Below are 22,329 nucleotides of genomic sequence, written 5' to 3' on the forward strand. Positions count from 1 at the left end.
GACAAATATAATAAAAACTAAAATAGTTAAAATAGACTTGACTCAATAGACTAACTTGTTTAACCCACTAAAATTGGTGAGTCAAGCTGATTAATTTATATTCAATAGTTTATCTAATTCATTCCGTTTTGGTTTGTTAAAATGCTAATAACGGATTGGACTGGGCTTATCCATTGAACTCATTTTTTATTTTTAAAATTTAAAAATAATTATTTATTAATTAAATATTTTTTATTATTTATTATAATTTTTTTATTTTCTTTATTTTTATGAGCTAGTCCATTAATTTAATAATTCATAAACTCTTTTTATTTTTTTATTATTTAGTTTTTAGCGAGCTGACTTGTTAATCAGTTCGCTCACTCTTAACCGAATTAGACTAGAAAATTTAGTCCGCTTACTCTTAAATTTTAGTTTTATTTAAATAGAATAAAATTATTTTCAGTAAAATATATCTATAGTTTAGACCAAAGATTAAATAACACGACTTTACACTTTATTTATTAAAATTCATATAAAATTTAAAAGATATATTAATGACAACGTTAACGAGTGATAAAAAATAGTACTTTTTAAAATTAGACCGAGGATTCCATCGGTAAAGACATTGTGCAAAGTTTAACGGTTCAACTTTAGTTAAACTAAGATTGAACTATTGGTATTTAAATAATATATTAATATTATATGATAAAGTAAATTACAAACTAATATAAAATTATAAGAAAATAAGTTATTCAAAATTTTGAATTAACATAAAAAAATAAGAATTTTATTAGAGGCTGAAGATAAATAGCTAATAATAGTAAAAATTTATTAAAAAGAAAATTATTTATTATATTTTTATAATTTTAATAGAATAATTATGTATTTTTTTTTATTTGTAAATACTTAAACAGGACTAAAGTTAACAAAATTAAAAAAAATCATGTTATATATAAAAAAATTTATAATAAATAGTTAAATAATAGTAACTTATATATACATTTCATATATGAGCTTTTATTTATTCTTAAAAAATTTAAAATTAAATATTTTTAAAAAATCAAAAAAGGAGAAAATTAATTATTTTGAAAAAGACTAATACACTAGTAGCAATTCATACCCAGTTATGATCGGCTTTGATCAAATTTTTGGAACAGTTTGTAGTGAGGAGCTGATTGATTCGTAGTCTAACTGATCAGTGTCATCTGATTTTCAAAGCTATATAAAATTAAATGTATATAATATTAAATAGGATGTTCAGATTATAAAACTCTAAAAGGAATTAATCTGTTAAAAGTCTTTATTTTTTCATAAATAAATAAGATGAGGCGAAATATCATAATTCTTTAAGGCAACAAAATGATATTAGAAGGGACGGATTTTTAATTACCATTTATATTACACAACTAGAAATCATATATGGAAGCATTGTCATGAGATACATTACAATTATGGGATATTTATATATGAACTTGAAGATGATTATAACTAAACAACAAGAAGTGCAACTCAATGACGGCGATTGAAGACTAGATGAGTCCTGCTTTCTTCTTCATCCTCTTCCTCATACTGGGACAACCTTGAGAGTTGAAGAGGCTCTAAGCTGTGAGATGAGGGTGCTGTGTCCATTGCAAGGTTAAACCCAGGGTTGTTATTGAAGTTGCTCATGTTCATAAGGTTTGTTGAAGCACTTGAATTGTTGGAGTATGCTGGCTGCATTGTTGTTGCATTGATGTTTGGTTGTTGAAGTTGTGTGCTCTGAAGAGCATTTGCATATGCAAACCTATTATTCATCAGCTGATTTTGCAACATAGCTACCTCTGCTTGCAAAGATGCCACCTGAATTGGCTAAAATATGAGTTTTCATTAATCAATCAAAAGTAAATTCTTGAAAACCTCAACATTTTTTCTGTCACTTTTTCTATATTACCTGTGGCATCTTTCACTCCTCTCTTTACTCATTGTATCTCTGAGTGTCTACACTTTCAAAACCATTTACCAAATACGTACAAAAATTTAGATTAATTTTAGACATATACAAGCCGTTTTCATGTCCTAATTATTTTAATCAGTTTAGGAGCAATAATCATACACAATACCATAAACAACCCAGCTATACAACTGCTATATATATTTTCTTATCTATTTTAAAGATCAAACATATATAGTAACATGATCGTCGCCAATTCCACAATTAAGGTACTAAAGAATTTTTTATTTTATTTTTTGTGTGCGCGAGGCGGCAGGTGTATAAAGTAGAAAGAATTAAAAGTGACATCTTTAATATAGAAAAGCATCTAATATAACACCACACACATATATACAACACAACACTAAATAGAAGCTGCAAAACTAGTGATAGAAATTGGAAACAAACCTGTTGTTGCAAAGCCAAAATGGTGGACACACAACCATAAACTGGATCAGAAAGCCTTGCCTGAGCCTCATATGATATTGTTGCTGCAGCTTCATTGCGTTGGTTGGCTGGAATATTTGACAAGAGTTTTGACACATTGCTAGCCCCAAACACCTTGTGCACCGCTGCAAACTTGGCTGCACCCTGGTCAGTACCAAAGTGGGGTGCAAAGATGCACCCACCAATGCACTTCCTCCTCAAGAACTTGCAAGCCCCACATGGGGTTGTAAGCCCCATTGCCTCCTCTTGAGCTAGTGCTGCCATGGCGCGCCTTGAAGAAGTGCCTCTACGCCTTGTTCCAGAAGCGCTACCACCACCTGGTGACTCAGCCATGTCAATTAATTGATGGGTTTATTATGGTAATTAGAGTGGATAAGAAAATGGGTTGCTGTTGGTGCTTATAAGGGGTGTTTTGGGGGAGTGCACGTTGGTCTTGTGAGGGGGTTGGCATGAGGAATGTGGTGATTAAGCTTTTGTGTTGTTTGAGAAATGATGAGGACGTTGAGGTTGGTGCAAGAAGAACGTGCATGTGATGAAATGCTTCTTGTTTGTTGGCGTGTTTGTTAGATTGTATGTATATAATATTAAGGTAACGATGAAACAGCGGTTGTGTGAAACTTGAAAAGGTTGTTGTCTTTATAGGGAAAGCACAGGAATTGCTCAGTCTTTCTTGCTCTTCGCGTGTGGGGTGGTAAAACCAGATGCGCATGGTCCTCATGGCTAGACACTCATCCAAGAATACCCTCTTATTTTTCAGTTTCATTTTTTCTTTCTTTCTTATTTTAGCCATAAATGATCATTAAGAACGAATATAAGCAATCAAGATTGGGCTAGTGACGAGATTTGAGTAATTTTTCTTTAAAGCTTGAGATTTTTAAGTATTTATTTAATAAACTTTTATGATTAAAAAATTTTTGTACATAAATTTAAACATAAAATTTATTAAAAAAATTATTTAAATAAATTAGATAAAAATTATTCAAATATTATATTTTTAAAAATCAGTAGAGTTTTAATTACTTTTATAATTTTATTGTAACACCTTTTAAATCTCATGTTAGCATTATTATAAAAAAAATTATTATGCATAAAAAAACAAAGTTAAGATACGTTAACTTTTCATAAGACATAAAATTGACCAATTTATTTGTTGAATCATTTTCTATCATCTTCACAATTGTTTATATCAAATTTTATATAATTTAAACATTTATAAATTTATTATTTAAAAATTATTTTTTTTATTTTAAAACACATCACAAGTTAAAATAAAATAGTGTAACTAAGTATTTATTACTTTTGCTTTTGAATAAAACTTTATAAAATTTATTTATTTAATAAAAATATTCAAAGCAACCCTTAAATTGACAGATGAATCTGACTCATACAGTAAATTTAAAGTCATCTATCACCGTTATTATTGCTTTTTCTATTTTATTCATTTAAAATAACATCTCAACTAAAACAAACTAATAATTATTTATAAAGAAAAAACTATTTTTAATAAAATATAATTTTTAATTATTAAGAGGAAAAGAATGAAAAATGCATAATTTTATATGTTTTTAAAAGTAAAAAAATAAATAATTTAAAATGTTCAAAACTTAACTATTGCTTTTATATTGGTCTAAACTAGAAATTCGAACTCAGAAATCACATCTTATATTAACACAATTTTATACAAGTTAATCATGTGTTGACTGATATTGCCCACTTTTAATAACTATGAAGTTGAACAATGAGATGAGAAATATGAGAACTATTTTTTTTTTCTTCAGAAATTTTAACCAAACACTTTTTCATTCTTTTAAAAAAACAGTTTTATAATAATATTTTAAAAAATAAACTGAAAGAAAACAAAAGACAATCAAACAAGACGTTTCACATTTTTTCGAATTTGAAAGTCTTTCAAGTTTAGTGTGACACAGCTTCCTTGTACCCGTCAAGTCCCAGCTATTCGTTGTTGGATAGTGTGAAATTTTTTATGTCATGAAAAAAATGTGAAGTTTTTTTTTTTTTTTTCTAATGGTCACGTTTTGGAAAACCAATAAATAAGGTCCAAAGTAATAAGAGCAACAAAGCCCAAAACATATTATCATCATGGGCTTGAGTATATAGATCATGGATTGATAGGGGGTAGGAAATTGCTTTTTCCACCTTTTTTTTTTCTTTTTACATTCTATTAAATTTTTTATATAATTAAAAAAATCTTAACAATAATTTTAATTATTAAATCATTTATTTTCATTTCAAATTTAAAAATTCATCCTTAGTTCTACCATTACTTCACTTTTTTTTCTTCATTCTTCTAAATATATTTTAAGTTTTATTATTCTCATAGAATTTCCATTATTTTGAACATGCTATAAAAAAATCATCTTAAAATAGCATCTTTGTCAATCTTTGTCAGCCTATCAATATCAATACTCTTTTAAATTATTTTTTTTATAATTAAGATTTTATACTTTTAAAAATTAATTTCTAGAATTATTAATTATTTTTAAAAATAAGTTTCAAAATTAGGAATCTAAAATTTTAAAAATTAATTGTTAAAATTAAGTTTTTACACTTTCAAAAATTTAATTTCCAAAATTATTAATTATTTCTAAAAAAATTATTGAAATTAGGATTCTACACTTGCAAAAATTTATTTCAGAAATGTAGTTTTTAGACTTCTAACAATTAATTTGCAGAATTATTAACCAATTCTAAAAATAAATTTTCAAATTTAAGACTCTACACCTCTAGAAATTAAATTTCAGAATTAAATTTTTACACTTTCTAGAAATTAAGTTATGAAATTATTAACTATTTTCAATAATTTTTAAAATTAAGATTCTACAATTCCATAAATTAATTTTAAAAATTCAAATTTTACACTTTCTGAAATTCATTTTTTAAAATTCTAAAAAATTAATTTTTAAAATTATTAACTATTTCAAATAATAAATTTCTAAATTTAGAATTCTACACTTCTAAAAATAAGTTTCTTTAAGATTTTATACTTTTGAAATATAATTTTTAAAATTATTAACCATTTAAAAAAATTAAAATTAAAATTTGCAAAAAGCAACTCCCTACTCTAGGTATACGAAGTTCACATTTAGTGTATTTAATAACGATAATTTGATTATATTTTATAAATAATTAATTATTAAATGAATAAATTGATTTATTTAATATATCTGATTATTACCTTAAAAAATTGTAGCCAAACTTTTATAAGAGCAAAATATTAATCATAACTTCTTTAGATTTTTTTTAAGAATTTGAAAAATAAGAAAAAAAGAATGACAGTTAATAAATCTTCTCTCATTTAAAAACTTTTAAACAAAAATAAAAATTTATTTTTTTTGTTTTTGCTTTTAAAAATGATATTTTAAAATATTACTTAAAAAATAAAATAAAATTTATGTTGATAAATAAATTTTAGGGTTTAGAGTTTTAGGGTTTATGTTGATAAATAATTTTTTTTTTTTTTTAGAAAGAAAAAACTGTTTTTTTTTCTTAAAAAAATTAATTATTTTTTGATTTCCTTCCCTCCAAATGGAAGTTGTAATGACTTTTTTCTTTTCCTTAGATGAGTAGTATTTTTTCTCTCCTTTGAGATCTTTTTTCTTCCATCTCTCTTTCACTTAGCCACCTTCCCTTTTCCTCCTTCACCTCACCCTAATCGTCTTCTGATAACCATTTGAGACTTTTTTTTTAACATCGGCAAAGTAATTCAATTATTTTGTTAAAATTAATTACTGAATTTACTATTTTACTTTCCATTAATAGATTTTTTTTTATTTTTAAATTACTCAAATTAGTAAGTAGTTCATATATAAATCTTTTATTTTTAAAAGATATATCTATATATATAATATAATTATTTGAAATATTAATTTAAAAAAAATAGTTTAACTTAATTCTATAGCTATAAATAATAAAAAATTATATATAAGTATTATAATTTTGCATAAACAAAAATATATGCAAAATATTTCTTTTACAAGGAATCTAAAATTTATATAAAATAATAAAATAAATTTAAATAATTTTTATCTTTAAAATTTAAGAACAAAATTAACAAAAATATAAAAAATTAAATTATTATAATGAAGGAGAAATAATTTACGCATTATTTATAAACAATTTTAATCTTAAAAAATACAATAATAATAAAAATGTAAAAGAGACTAACACTACTAAATATTTCACTTAATAAATAGAATACTCTTGTTTATAATATAAAAGATAATAATATAAATATTTTATATAAGAAAAGGACATTAGTAAAAAAATAACACTTAATATTATACTTAAACTTTTACGTGAATAAATATATAAAAACAACAAAAAATCTCTCCCGATTAAAAGCTCGGCTATTTGAAGAAAAAAAAAGTTTACAACAAGAACATACGCTATTCTTCTGATGCTGTAAACTACAAAGCTCACATTCTATAAACAACTAAACATGAAGCTTTTATATATATATATATATATGAAATATGAAAACCAAAAAGTGAAAAGCTTTGTATTTGACACTAATGGAAGGTCATTCTTCGAGAAGATAAAGGTGAAATGGGAGACCCATCACTACTTTGAGAGTCCCCTCTCCATGCATCTTGCACTTGAGCAGCAAACTGCAAATTCCACAAAACATCCTCTGTAGAGGGCCTCTCTGCTGCCTCTTTAACCAGACACCTCACACATATCTCCATCATTGTCTTCAATGATTGATCCAAACATGCCTTGCTAACTGCAGGATCTATTATGCTTCTCCTAGCTTCGCCATCCCCTGTTATGCTTGCTTGCAACTGCCTCATGTTCCAATCAATATACTCAAAGTCATCAAATTTCAAATGTATTTTTTATATAAATGCTATTGTTAATGAAAACTAATATTATCTTGCTAATTAATCATGTACTTTGATACCCTATGTATCGGCATGTGAATTTTAGTGAGAACTCTAGTTATTCCAACATCCTTATCCTTCAATAGGTTTAATTTGCACAAACTTTTAAATAATAATAATAATAATAATAAAACTCTTTTTATAAATTAAATTCAACTTATGCATCTTAAAGTTTAAATAAGTTAAATGAAAAATATTTTTAAAAAGTAAAGAAATATAAATTAATTTTAACTCATAGCAGAAATTTAATTCAATTTATTTCTTTATCCAAACTAAGTCCTAATTAATTTTTATTTCAAACTAGTTGGCAACCAATGCTCACACACAGGTAAGTCACCCGAGCAGGAAAAGATTTTTTACATGTGACAAAGATGGACCTTCTTTTCACATATAGTTAATAGATTTCTAACTTCTTTTGTGTGAAGAATTTTTCATTTTTTTTTTGAACATTTAATTAACCTCTCTTAAGTAAGATAATTTATTCAAATATAATAAATTCATACTCACCTGTATGCATAAGTAGATTTGTTCAGCAATATCAAAACGGAATTGTTAATTGAAACTACTATTATTTTGCAAGTTAATCGTTTACTTTGATACCCATTGAGCATGTGACTAATTAAGTCTGAACTCTGTTTATCCCAGAAGTTTTGTTCATTCATAGTTAATTTATATCTCAATTTTTCCTGCTTCATTGGAGTGATTTTTTCTTTTTTTCCACATTCAACTGATATCTTAGTGTGAGATAATATATTCACTTATATAGCAGTATGCGTACTTAGATTTGTATAGCAATATATAGCAGGCAAAGATGCTTAGAGAAAAATCTAGTAAAACAGAAAATGAAATTATGGGATTTCTTCTAATTTGTGAAACAATATATGCCATTGGTTCTTTGATCCAGAACATTATCTGGAAATTGGTTGCTTTTTTGTTTTATGGCCGTTTCAAAGTACTTCTTTATTCTAGTAATAACAGAGACTGTGATTTAAGCCTAAGATTCATCCTTACCTGGATATTGGACACACTAACAACTCTAATTTTGAATAATTAATTAAAGGGTTAAAACAGAATATAAAATTGGAAAATATTGCATAAATCAGAATCTCATTTAATACCAGATCCTTTAAAGTGTCCACATTCCTTGACTTTATTGTCCTTCCTAGAATGAGTTCCAGCAGTATTACTCCAAAGTCATAAATATCAGACTTGTCTTCATTTTTTACACTGCAAAACCACAGCATTTTTCAAAATAAGTCACTTTCAGAATTATTTTTATAATATGTATCACAAACATAAACCCATCCATGCATATGATATGTTATGTGAAATTACAACATAATGGGTCCTCTTTTTCATTGACAGAAGCTGAGTGCATGTTGTTGAAAGTGTGCGTGCAACAGCTGCATACGTGAATGTTTTATTCAGTTTTTCGAAATTTAATTTTCTGTTGCTTAGGAGTTCTGATTCTGTTTTTATCATATTAGAAATTGTTTTAGTCATGCCTGAAAATAAGGGATATTCTGTTTTTTTTATGTTTGACTCCAACTCTATTTAAAGAGCAAATGAATAACAGCTATGTATCCTCCTTAAAATATATCTGTTCTTCTTCTCTTAATATTTTTCAAAACTACACATGTTGCTCAAAACCAGATTAAATTTCCATTACGCACCTTTTGTTAAAGCTAGGAGTTCTGAATCCGCTGGAAGGATTTCTATGCACAACCTGAAAGGAAAAGAAAATCTTTTTATAATTACAGGTAAAATAAAAGACCAAACTTAAAGGTAAAACATGAGTTCTTTATTCTCATAAAAGAACGCATAATCATACATAATTATTTTCTTCATACCTTTCCCATGTTAGATAACAAAGGCAGGTTATAACTGCTGATTTTTGCAACAAAATTTTGGTCAAGTAAAACATCTTTTATTTTGAGATTGTTTGAATATACACCAGGGACAATCCCTGTATGCAAAAATTGGATGCCCTTTGCTACTCCAATTGCAGCTTCTATGCGTTGAGTCCAGGTCAAGGATTTTCTATAGTGCCCATCTGCCACATAAGAGTTTAAGGTGGAAAATATCAGAAACGGCATTATTGTTTCAATCTTCCATTGTGACTAAAATGATTGGTTTGACCAATACTATTGGCTCCTAAAATACAAATTTAGAAGTTCATGAAAGTGATACATAGAGATAGATTACTACTAATGGAATTTCATCTAGAGAAATTTCCATATCCGTTCTTTTGTATTTCATGTTAGAATCAAGTCCATTTTTACACTCTCCACTCTGTGAAGCTAGATTTTGAATCACCTGAGATCCAGCTCTTGAGTGTACCATTTGGTACATACTCAAAGACAATAAATATGCTTCTGACACTTGAATCATCCAAGTAAGTTTCAAAGCAGTGTCCCAGAACACTGACTAAATGACGATGCCTGTATTTGGATATCAGCTCTATGTAGTGCATAAAATCTTGACTGTTGTAGCTTTTGGTCAGTTTTACACTCCTAATGGCGACAAGTGAACCATCCTTTAGTTGACCTCTGTTCATCTGAAGCATAAAATAAAATAAGAACACATTATTTTAAAATAAAACACAAGTCAAACAAGTGTTAAAGGATATAAAAGTGGAGGTTTAGTGGAATTGTTTCTTCATGGACAAATTACTTTCCATATGCTGTGATATTATGACATGACTACGTATCAGCCAAACCATATTAGTTTTAGAGAAAAGTAATGTCATTTTACATTTTAAGCTAAGAGACAGAGTGATATTCAGTATAGTACCTCTCTTGTACCATTCCAGCTGTGTCTTAATTTGGGGCACGTTTGGAAAAAACAACCTAAGTGTTTATTTAATAGAAGTTCTGTACAAGAGAGCTTGTATCATAAGCGCTTAGTTCAATAAGCATATTTTCATAAGCTTAGGTGCTTATATGGTAATTGATAAGAGAAGTTCAAGTAAGCTCTGTTAAAGTTCTTTCAAAAGCCCCTAAATCAGTTAGTATTATTAGAAAGAAAGGACCAATAGAATATCTAAAAAGGATTTTGCTCCTTTGGTGTTCCTCGTTGGTAGATCAAATATCAGCCCTTTATTTTGAATTTCATATTTTAAGAACTTCATCGTCAATTTATATTTTTGATCTAACAAAAGAATTAAAGAACTAAATACAAAACTATGTGGACTGAAGAAACCTTTTTTTCATCCGAGCTTAATTCAAAGAAAATAATCCTCTATAATCAATATAGACATTAACTTAAAACAAGTAACATACCTTTCCCTGGGAACCTTCACCCATAAAAGAAGCCATGTCAAAGTTGTTTGTAGCTGCCACAATCTCTTCCAGTGAGAAATGTCGATAAGGTGGCAGGCCAACTGTTCCGAACTTCATTGTTTGAGATACATACCCTTTAGTGTAGGAAAAATAAATGTTTGTCATCTACCTTTTATACGGAAGGATGCAAAGGAAATAATAAAATTCAAATCTTCTAAATCATATTCTTCAATAATATTAAGAAATGCAATTAAACATCTATTGCTTATGAAGTCTTACTACATGTAGTTTACTGGGAGCTATCGTTTTCAATTCATGACAAGAGTTTAACATTTTCCATGTCCAATTAATGAATATATTTCAGCAATAGGAAAAATTGATGAATATTCCTTAGATTAAAATTGGGTTCTTCTTAATTCTAATCATCTTAATCTTTCAATATATGTTACTACTAGATTTCTAATACATAAAACAAAATTTTGTTGATCAGCTTCGAGCTGCCACACTAAAGACAGGATGCGATTTTGTATTTCCAATATTGCAAGATTTGAGTAAAACTAAAACATCTAAATGAAATTACCAAATTTCCTTCAAACAACGTCTTTTCAAGCATTTACAAATTTAGATCAAGAATTGTTGGTGATTATATAACTTCAGTATTTTTGGCTTCACAAAATTCTTATTCTCCATTGTAATGGGCTATGCCTAGAGTGAAGAGTCCAATAATTAATCACACCAATTAACAAAAGACTTGCATATGTGAGATTTTTCAAAACTCTGCAAGTTGAGAAATACATAAATTGTTCAAGGTAGTTAGAGAACGTATGCAAACACACATGTATGCATTTCAGAGTGAGAGAGTTACTTGCATCAGAGAGTAACTTAGAGGTGTATCCAGAAGCTGCATTTTCTGATATTAATTTTGTAGTAGGATTCTTCATTCTGCTTTTGACATTTCCTCTTCTAATAATAATAAAGAAAAGCAGTGCAACAAGTGCCAATCCTCCAAAGGTTCCACATACTATCCCAAGTGAAAGAACTGCCTTAGATACTCGCTTGTGCTTCTTTCCCACAGGTACTATTCCCACAGCTATGGCTTCAGTGTGGCAAAAGGGCTGTGCATGTTGATTTTGATTTGTCTCTTCTAGACAATTTTTAGCATACAAAACAGTTCTATCATTGGAATTTGACACTAAACATTTCGGTAAGCTCCCAGTCAAAAGATTTGAGGATAAATCCACTACTTCAAGTCCCGGATTGCAAGACAGATTCTCAAAAAGCATTCCTGTTAATTTGTTTCCAGAAATGTTCATATAAGTGATAGAAGGAAGTGATAACAGTCCTAGTTGGAATGGCCCAACAAATGTGTTTTCTGAGATGTCAAATCTCTCCAGCTGATAATATGAGCTCACATCATCAGGGATACTAGACCTGAAGTTATTGTTTCTGAGTACTAGAGTAACTAATTTGTTACCAAGCCGGGGAAACCGAGGTCCAAAAGCATTATCATCCAATTCCAGCACTTGAAGGTTTGTCAAACGGCTCAAATCAGGTACTGATCCATAAAAATGGTTATGAGAAAGTGAAAGAATTCTCATATTTTCCAAATTACTTAAGGAATCAGGAAGAGAACCATTGAACAAGTTGTTTTTCAAACTTAACACAGTTAAGGCTGGAAAGGAATCCAGCCATTCAGGAAGGTGGCCAGAAAACATGTTGTTATCTAGAATCAGTGTCTGGAGGTGTGACAGTAATGGAAACTCTTGAGGGATGGCACCATATAGAAAATTTGAACTCACGTTAACTATTTCAAGTGATGATAACCGCGCAATTTTACCAGGCAATGGACCCCAAATACCAAGAGAAACCAAAGTGAGGACTTTCAAACTGGGAAGCTTGACCAGTGTTGTGACAAAGGAATCAATTGAGAAGTTTCTAGGGAGAAGTAGAGCTCTTGATTCACCAACAATGTTCAACTGAGTTATGGTTCCCTCATAGCATACAACAGTAAGAGAAGATGATGAATCAGAGCTGCAAAAGTCTGTGTTGTTCTTCCAGCTGCTTAAAACAGCAGGAAAGTTCAATAGCTGTTGAATTCTCAGAAGGGTCTGAGAGTGAGAGGATTGTAGTTGCTCTGAATAATGGATTGAAAGTAAAATCGTTACCAAAAGCAAAAGCACTGAAGAATGGGGCCTATTTCCCATCGGCAAGTTAGCAGAAGAGCTAAAAAGCATGCAATAGACAATGGGAGATTTTGTTATGTTCTATAAAGTTCTCTAGATTACAATCTTCTCAAAATTGAAACTTGGTTCTTCAACACATCCATTAGCAGATTCCCTGAAATTTCAAGAAGGCATGTATAAGAAAGTGTGTAGAATATATTGAATTAGACGACTAATGCATTTCAATCCTTAGTGTGAATGAACTAAACATCTTGACTAAATCTAGAGCCAAAATTCGCCAAGGTTGTAGGCATTCAAGGCTCAAAGAAATTCATTTTTTGTGGAAAAAACAACCAAAAAAATAAACAAGCAGAAGGTAAAACCACCTAAGAAAAGTTTTGCAATGATATAACTCAACATCAGAAACGAAGTAAATTAACAAATTAATGAGTTCTTTCACTTCTTTGTGTTTAGCAGTGTTTAAAATACAGTGTATGCCGCTTCTAATTTAGACCAAACCAAGCAAATCTGATTATTGTAATTGCAGATATTCACCATCTTTCATTACATCTTATTTTTTGCTCCAACTAGAAAATCAGCAGAACAAACAAGTCATCCCAGCACACATAAAAAAAAAGTTTTAAAAAGGGGAAAAGAATTAAATGTTTTTAAGTACCTTAAGAGCAGCATGAACAAACGTCCCAAATGAACAAAATCAAATTTTTTTCCTACCATACACTCAAACTAATCAATATAACATATGTCAAAGTCTTGCTGACCCACAGAAGAAACCACTTTTCCAGGTGTCACCTCACACCAAGACAAGTTGGTGACACGGGTTGAGAAAGCAAAATGAAAGTGCTAACGCTGGACTGTTTCACAAACCAACATTTCGTCATTAATAAATGAATGTTCACATTTTTCTTCCATTTTTCTTCTCTTTTGTTATTGTTATTGAAATCCTAAAGGGCAGCCACATCTTCACAAAGAAAAGCAAAAGAAAGATTCTTTGCAGAGAAGGTATATAACCCTTTATTCTTTACTATGATTCTTTAAAATGTCATCATGTATGATTTGGTTCAAACAGCACAATTTGTAGTTTTCTATAATTTTGAGGTGATATTTGCTAATTATGGCTTTGGATGAGAGTGCTGTAACAAAAGCTTTCGCTTTCATGGACCGGTAAGCCTTAGCTTTATGAGAAATTATACTATTACAATTATACATATATATATATATATATATATACAATAATTTAAATAAATAAAACAAGTGATGTAATGAAAAGATAAAGAGAGAAAAAAAAAGTGTCATATAAGTTGTACAGTTTTATTATTCCAATATCATATATATAGCTTTATTATCTTATCTCACTTAAACTTTTTTGCATGGTCTTCATTTTATATGTATCCATTACTTTTGGCGCCTTTCTCTCTTCGCACCACTTGCTCTGCCACTCTTAACTGTGTCAGCGATAGAATTAATGAGCCCGTCTTTTACATATGTGATCATTAAACTGTTTTATTTTTTAATTAGGAAATTTTAGCATTTGATTAGCTTCAGAAAGTGTTTTTATTCTTCATTTTAATTACAAAAATCTTGTTTTTACTATATTTTTTATTTTAAAAATTTATAAAAAATATATAAAAAAGAACTCTTTATTTTTACTAAGCACAACTTTTTGACTGAAATGATTTTGCTTGGTTGTTGATTTTGTGTTTTTTGTTGATCACTGAATCACTGAAAAATAGTTGTTATGGCATTTATTATAAACTTACTATTCTTGTGTGTTAAATATAAAATCATTTTATGTCTAACTTTTGAGATAATTAATTGATGATTTTGTATTACAATCTAAAATTTGATTCTTGACATTGTATTCTTTTAAATAAAGATTAAATTTCAACACAAAATTGGATTTAATTTTGAGCCCAGTGGACAATAGTTTAAAGGAATAATTTGTAATTAAATTTCAGCACAAGATAGAAAATGTATTTGGGTGAGAGAAATCACTAATGTGCTTTTACCTATTAATTTTAGTTCTTAGGACAGTAGATATCTATGACACCAAATTCAGATAGCTACGTCAACATGCAACACTATTTAAGGAGAAGAAACGAATAAGTAGATAAGAAATATGCGGTGGGGTGTTTAAAACTTCTAATGTATCTCATGTTATATTCGAAAATTTTCAACCTCATGAAGATTATGGATAAGTGTTAAAAATAAAGCTAATAATAATTTTATACATGTATTGTGAATAATAAATTATGATTAATAGTTTAGAATTCAATATTCACTTATATCTTTCTTGGCAACAATTATCGATTTTACTAGTCACGATTAACATTTAAGATGAATCAAGTAATACCCTGTTAGTTGTGAATTAAACATGTGGTAGACTTTCCTTTAAGCTTTTCATAATAATTTTTTTAAACAATTTACATTATCATTTAATCATTTTTAAATTTTTATTTGTAAATTTTTTAATTAGTTGATAATATAAAAAAGTCTTAAATATGTTTTTTATGCTTGAATTTTAGTAGAATTTTTTAATTTTAGACCCTTTAAACAATATTTTTTTAATTTTAGTCCCTACTTTTTTATAAATTTTTGTTTTTACTCTTTAATGCTGACGTGATCAAATAAAAAATTAATACTTAACAGTATTTTAATAGACCAAATCAACATTAGAAACTAAAACAAACAAAACTAAAATAAAAAATTCATTAAAACGTGAGGACTAAAATCGTATTTAAACTTGTGATAATGAAAATATATCAAAATAAACTTATGAAAAATATTTAGAATTGCTTTCAAAACATTATAACTAAATCCAAATCAAATAGTTATAATTAAATATTCCAAACAAAAAAGCATTTTCTATTTTGATTTCCAAAAAAGTAAAAAAAAATTGAAATTTTATATTGATTTAAAAAATAATTAAAAATAAAGAGAAAATTACCATTAAAAATCATTGTGAGATATATCAAACAGTTGAATGAACCAGTTGATAATATTTTAGAGGTCCCTCTAAACCAACATATATCTGCCAATTGGTTTCATTTGCACATGGCTTTGAGTATCTTACTTCCTTGTCAACTTTTCAATCGAATCTTAAAATATAAATGGCCTTTAATTTTAAGTACTTGTTTGTAGCCGAAAGATAATCAATTTAGGAACATGAAGATCTATTTGAGAGAGAAAATCATAGACATTAAAAAACAATTTTCAAAGTTTATTTATCTTCACCCAATGCTACACTCGTATTAATTATTTTCAAAGATAATTAATTTTTTATTATACCCAAGTTAAAAACTCATATATAATAAATATTTAAAAGCATATAATAGAAATAGCAATTAATAAAATGCTTAATAACTCATCTCCAGTTCAGTATTCAAGAAAAGGATTAGTGCCAGAGTAATGCAATACAAATATAAAATCATACTAATATATTTTTATGCAAATTTATATGAATTTCTATTTGATAATGAATTCATTATAATTTGTCGGTGCTGATTGAGAGTTTTTATGTGTCACAGACAGATCCCAACAAAGGAACCATGGCACAACAGGAAAAGGCATATTAGGTAAAGAAAAAAAAATGTTAATCACATTTTTTTAATATACTCTTATTATTAATAATTAAAAGTAATAAAAAAATATGAGCCTCAATTTTTATTTCTTTTAAATAAAAGTCGTTTATATTTTTATATTTTTCAATAAATTTCAATTGATAATATATTTTAAAAAGCATTATTGTAAGGGTCGATTTCATGAATGATGACCCACCCATTGAATTGAAGGGACAGAATCAAGCAATAAAGGAACTAACCCACTATGGAATTCAGAGATCTCCTTTACAAAGACATAAGAGAAGAGCCAAAGGATAGTAATATGAAGGGTGTGATTATGGGTAAACCCACATGCTTCTGTCACCCATCATTCCCCCCCCCCCCCCCCCCCTTTTTTTCTTTTGCCTTTCACTTTCAAGAGAATAATTTTCCCAGGAATTTTCATAGGTTCATAGTTCAAACCCTTCATAATTGTAGAAGTCGTTGGAATTTGATCTTTAATCAATTGAGAAATTGGACGTTGATGTTCTTTTATGGTCCCAATCAAAAGAAAGATAAAGCCACATTTGGGAACACTCCTTTACTTTTGAGGCGGTCCCCAACATGCAGCTGAAAGCTTGGTTTTGATATAAGAATCATTTAAACAATAATACTAATGACAATATCTGAATTTACCTAGATTAATGTAAAACTAATTTAAATTTTATTTATATTTTTAAATGTTATTGAGTAAAATATACTTAATAAATAGAATTCGGTGTGTATTACAAATATTTTGTAATATAATTGAGATTCAAAGTATACTGGATAAGACACGACTCAGTCATTTTCACTTAAATAGGAAACCGAATACTTTTTCAGCCTCATCTTGAGCCAAATGATACCTACACCATTTTAGCCTCATCTTAGGCCAGAAAGTACTTAACCTTTTCAGCCTCACCTTGGACCAAATGGTACTCACACTCCCTTCGGTCACATCAAAATAGATTAAGGCTAATTAAGATAATTAATTAAATAAAGAAGGGTTAATTATCTAACTAATCAGAAGGTAATTTAGGGCTGACTTATCTAACCTAATATTATGTCTATAAAAAAAGGTAAGAAGTATAGGTAAAGCAAGACTGAAGAATATTTAATAACATTTATTGTTTTATACCAAATACTTACTTGACCGTCAGAGTGACATTACAAGTATCCTTCCCCCTACGGACAAAGAGAATCTAGAACATTTTACGAGAACGTCACAATAATACGCGAGGATAGAAGTTATAGTGAACTAGTATATCCTTTGTAGAAACACAAAGCCTATTATTCTCACATTGGTTTTGGACTTGTTCGATCATTGTTTCCAATCAGTCATACCTTCGAAGACACTTGTGTTTGGACGATGGAATGATAATGTGAGATAAGAAACAAGAGAGTAAAAAAAACAGAATAAAAATAAAGTGCAAAAATTTATGATGTTTTTAGATGAGTAGAAATATGAAAGAAAGAAGTGGAACTTGTTTATTTTTTAAATAGTTTCTTTTAAGTAAAAAAAATTAAAATTTATTTGTTAACGTAAATTTTATTTTCATTCTTTTCTTAAAAAAATTAACTTTTTTTAAAACTTAAAAACTAAAACAAAAATAAACAACCCCTTATTGTCAATCTTGTTGACAACATGCACTCCACTCCCTTTGATAGATTCCACTAATTCCTAACATTTCATAATCCATAAAGTAAGCTTAGAACTTGTTAATTTAAAGGATAGAATCAAATAATATAACAAAAGTTAAGATTGTACTTATAAGAAAATTATTAATTTTATTCTTCTAGTTATCGGCACATTGTTACTGAGAATGTTATAAAAGTAAGGATAAAGAACTGTGACTAGCAGTAACTTGTGTTTTATGTTTGGGTTGAAAGTGACAATTAATCAACAAAACTTAGTAGACTAGAATAGTCGGTTACCAGGTAACAGATTTTCAAAAGATAAGTGACGTAACCTTGTATTGTACCTAAGAGTATGCTTAATAGTGTATGTAGTGAGTGCTTACAAGACTTAGGAGAAAAATCACCACCACCTATCATATTAATGTGGTAAACTCCAAATCTCCAAATCATAGTAGATTTCCCTACACTTTTTTTTTTTTTATATATAAAAATACTAGCATTTTTTATAAGTGACACCTTTAGATACCGTTTTGCCAGATGAACAAACAAAACATCTCATGGGAGTTCAATTATCCAACCTTCTATTTAAATTGATTTAAATTTTGCATCGCTTGAACATTAAGGATAATTAAGGTCTGTTTGATGGACATGATAGGATAATTTATCTTATCATATCTTATTTTCGATATTTATTGATGATTAACAAGATATTGATAGTTTTATCTTACTAAATTACACTATCCTGTTATCATAATTTAAACTTTTATTTTAAGAAAAGTGTTGGATTAGAAATCATTAGGATAAGATAACTTTTTTATATTACATTCTTACTCATACTTTATACATTTTTTATATTTTATAAAAAAATGTTTTTTTCTAAAAATTAAATATATTTAAAAAAATTTATTATAATTATAATTTATTTGCTAAAAATAAATTTTAATTGTAAAAGAATATTATAATTTAATATCAAATCAAATTTTAATATTATATGTACATGAAAATATTTTTTTATTTTAATATAAATATACATATATTAAAAATTAAAAAATTTAAATAGAAATTATTTTTAAAAATTATATTAATTTTAATTAAAGTGTAAAGTTTTATTTAAAATTATTTTTTTTGTTATATTATTTTTTATTTATCTCAAAATCAAATATAAAATAAGATAAGAAATTATTTTTCTCATGTTAAGAAAAAATAGTAGATAGAACTTATTTATGAAGAATATAAAGGATGATTGGTAAGCTAAATTTTCAAGATTCAATCCAGATAGTTGGTATATTAAGTTGGGTTACCAACTGAATGCTAAAGAAAATACTCCAGAGCTTAGTGGCTAAAGGGATCAATACTCAATTTTGCCATAAAATCCAGCAATCTAATTTCTTTTAGCATCCCTAATGAGACCTCCACAAGCTGCAACACCTCCAGCTTTAGACACAGCCCCATCAATGTTGAATTTCAAGTGATCAAAAGGGGGAGGAAACCATCTAATCTCACCATGTTCCAAAGCTTTGGAAGATGAAGAATTCCTACAATACAAAGAATATGAGTCAACATCAAACATTGCTTTAACAACTAGTTGATCAGGCTTAGCTATTTGATTTTGAAAGATGAAATTATTCTTGTCCTTCCAAAGATGCCATATAACAGACTCAAAAATCCTATTCCAATTCTTGAACCTGTTAAGAATAGCAGAGAAAATGTTATTTAACAGTCAAGATGGCAATCCCGAGTTAAAAAAAGTTTACCCATTTATTAGGGAAAATAAAATGGTTCCAAACAGTTTTAACATAGAAGCAATCCCTAAAAATATAATTACAAATTCTGGAAATTCGCCACATCTAGGACAAATAGGAGAATTTGTCTCTTGACTCTTTTCTCATTTGTGAGTAATTTCCTATGAGCTACTTTCCACAAAAGTAAAAAAAATTTTGGAGGATCTTCTCACCTCTAAACAGCTTTAAACAGGGCCTGGTCCACCCTATTAAACTGTATGTCCTGACTTAAAATTTGGTAAGCAAGTCTAGTGGAGAAAATTCCATTGCTGGTCAAGGACCAGAACACAAAATCATGGCAATCAATTATGGAGGGAGGTTGAATTAGGCTAATAACTTAGAAAATTTGGATCGGGAGGGCAGAGACAATTTTACACCAGTTCCAATTACCATTTTTAGTGAACATGGCAACAGGTAAGTCCAACTCAGAAGTAGAAACTTGGGAAATAGTAAAATCAAAGAGATTATTGAAATTTGTAACCCAGTTATCAGACTAGAATTTGATGGATAGCCCATCTTTCACAGTCCATTTAAGGCCTTTATAAAAATACAGCCATAACAAAAGGCCATTCTAGAGGTGAAATGTACTATTATTATTCTTAAGGTGGTTATTGCTACCTATTTTAAATTTATATTTTTGGGTGAGAACTTGGGCCCACAGGTTCTTAGAAGAGGAATTAACCAACCTCCACCACAACTTCATCATGTAAGATTTATTCAGAGTAATTAAGTCTTTAAAGCCCAACCCCTTTTATTTTTAGGAGCATAGATTGTATCCTACTCGATGAGGTGACATTTCCTATCACTCAGGGATCCTCATATAAACTTTTTACAGATGCTAGTAATTTCATTACACACAGATGTTAAGATTGTGAGAGATTGCATGACATAGGTTGGGATACTTATAAGAGAAGATTAGGCCAAGGTTACTCTACTAGCTAAGGACAAAGAATTCATTTTTCACATAAACAATTTTTTCCTAATCTTGTTAATCATAAAGTAAAATTGGTTCCTAGTGGGTTTTTTAGAAATAATAGGGACCCCTAGGTGCCTACCAAGCTGCTTACAGGGGTTAAATCCTAAACATTTAGAAATGAAGTACTACTGGCTGGATCAGTATTCTTGGAGAAGAAGATAAAGGATTTGCTTTTATTAATAGCCAGACTAGAGGCAGCACAGAAGCTATGCAAGATTTCCTAAATAATTTTAGCTTGGTTAATATCAGCTTTAGATACAAGAATGATATCATCTGCAAAGAAGAAATGGAAAAATTTAGGACCTTGACAACTAAAGTGAAAAAGGTTCCATTCATTGCTATTAATTTTATCATTAATTAAATAGGCAAGTTTCTCCATATACAAAACAAAAATGTAAGGAAAAATAAGATCCCATTGGCGAATTCCTCTAGCAGAAGTAAAAGGCTCAGTTAGCTCACCATTCCAATTAATGAACATGGAGGAAGAAGTAATACAGTGCTAGATTAGATCAAGAAGATTCGTTGGAAGGCTTTTTTCCTGAAAAGTTTGGAGGATAAAGTCCCACCTAAGTTTATCATAAGCTTTCTCAAGGTCCAATTTAATAATCATGTAGCTATTTCTATTTTTCAGGGAAGAGAAGGAGTGAGCAAGTTCATGTAAAATGAGGGCATTATCAATGTCCTGCCTACCAGGTATGAAGCTAGTTTGGTTGGCTGACACTAAGTGGGACAGAGTTGCTCTTAATCTTATTAACTATAATTTTAGTTATAATTTTATAACTAGCATTACATAAAGAAATTGGTTTAAAGTTACTAATATATTCCACCCTGTCTAGTTTGGGATAAAGGTAATAATTGTATCATTTACTTGAGTAATTTTGGCAGGGTTATGAAAAATGTCCAAAAAAAAATTTAAGATAAAGAGAGCTAGAAAATTTCACTGGTGTTTATAAAAGATAACATAAATTCCATCAGGTCCAGGGGATTTATAATTACCAATACTAAATAAAGAGGCTTGAACCTCTTCTAGAGAGATGGGAGAGGATAAGCTTAGCTTATTACAATCCCTAAGGGTGGGGAAGGAGCTGACAATAAAGAGGGCAGAAGGGATGAGTGGTTGATTAGAAAACATATTCTTAAAATTATTAAGAGCCAGAGCTTTTAATTCCAAGGGATTATGCTCCCAAATATTATTCATATCTTTTAAAGCTTTTATAAGATTTTTGTTTCTTCTAAAAACAATAGCTTTGTGAAAAAAATTGGTTCTTCTATCACTTAAACTAAGTCATTTAGATCTGTAATGGTGAAACCAATAAGTTTCTTCAAGGTTCAGAATATGTTGATATTCTATCCAAAGTTTTGTCATACGTTTAGATAAAAAGATATTATCCCTTTCTTCTAGCTTATGGGAGATGCCACTCATTCTGTTCATTAATTGTTTCTTCTTATTGAAAATATTATCAAAAGTGGATTTATTTCACTCAGCAATGTTGGAAGTAAATCTTTGGACACTATCTACCCAAGAGTTAGCAAATAGCTAAGAGTTTTGAACCTAATTTGAGAAATCAGGATGGGACAACCATAGAGTATGACATT

The 22,329-nt window shown here is 28.6% G+C and overlaps 2 protein-coding genes across 2 annotated transcripts; both read right to left on the reverse strand.

The window, feature by feature from the left end:
- Positions 1-1,491: 1,491 nt before the first annotated feature.
- Positions 1,492-2,731, reverse strand: LOC113866578 (LOB domain-containing protein 20). The gene is made up of 2 exons (XM_027501400.1): positions 2,360-2,731; positions 1,492-1,821 (listed from the first exon to the last, which is right to left on the reverse strand). The coding sequence occupies exons 1-2, from the start codon at positions 2,729-2,731 to the stop codon at positions 1,492-1,494; spliced, it is 702 nt and encodes a 233-aa protein (XP_027357201.1).
- Positions 2,732-6,748: 4,017 nt separating this feature from the next.
- Positions 6,749-13,470, reverse strand: LOC113867816 (probable inactive leucine-rich repeat receptor-like protein kinase At3g03770). Its single transcript, XM_027503304.1, has 8 exons — positions 13,419-13,470; positions 11,446-12,917; positions 10,581-10,714; positions 9,616-9,856; positions 9,150-9,352; positions 8,973-9,025; positions 8,418-8,526; positions 6,749-7,200 (listed from the first exon to the last, which is right to left on the reverse strand). The coding sequence occupies exons 2-8, from the start codon at positions 12,812-12,814 to the stop codon at positions 6,928-6,930; spliced, it is 2,382 nt and encodes a 793-aa protein (XP_027359105.1). The 5' UTR covers positions 12,815-12,917; positions 13,419-13,470; the 3' UTR covers positions 6,749-6,927.
- Positions 13,471-22,329: the final 8,859 nt, after the last annotated feature.

The sequence above is a fragment of the Abrus precatorius genome, unplaced genomic scaffold, assembly GCF_003935025.1.
Source record: "Abrus precatorius isolate BTA unplaced genomic scaffold, Abrus_2018 Scaffold5, whole genome shotgun sequence".
Taxonomy (NCBI): Eukaryota; Viridiplantae; Streptophyta; class Magnoliopsida; order Fabales; family Fabaceae; genus Abrus; species Abrus precatorius.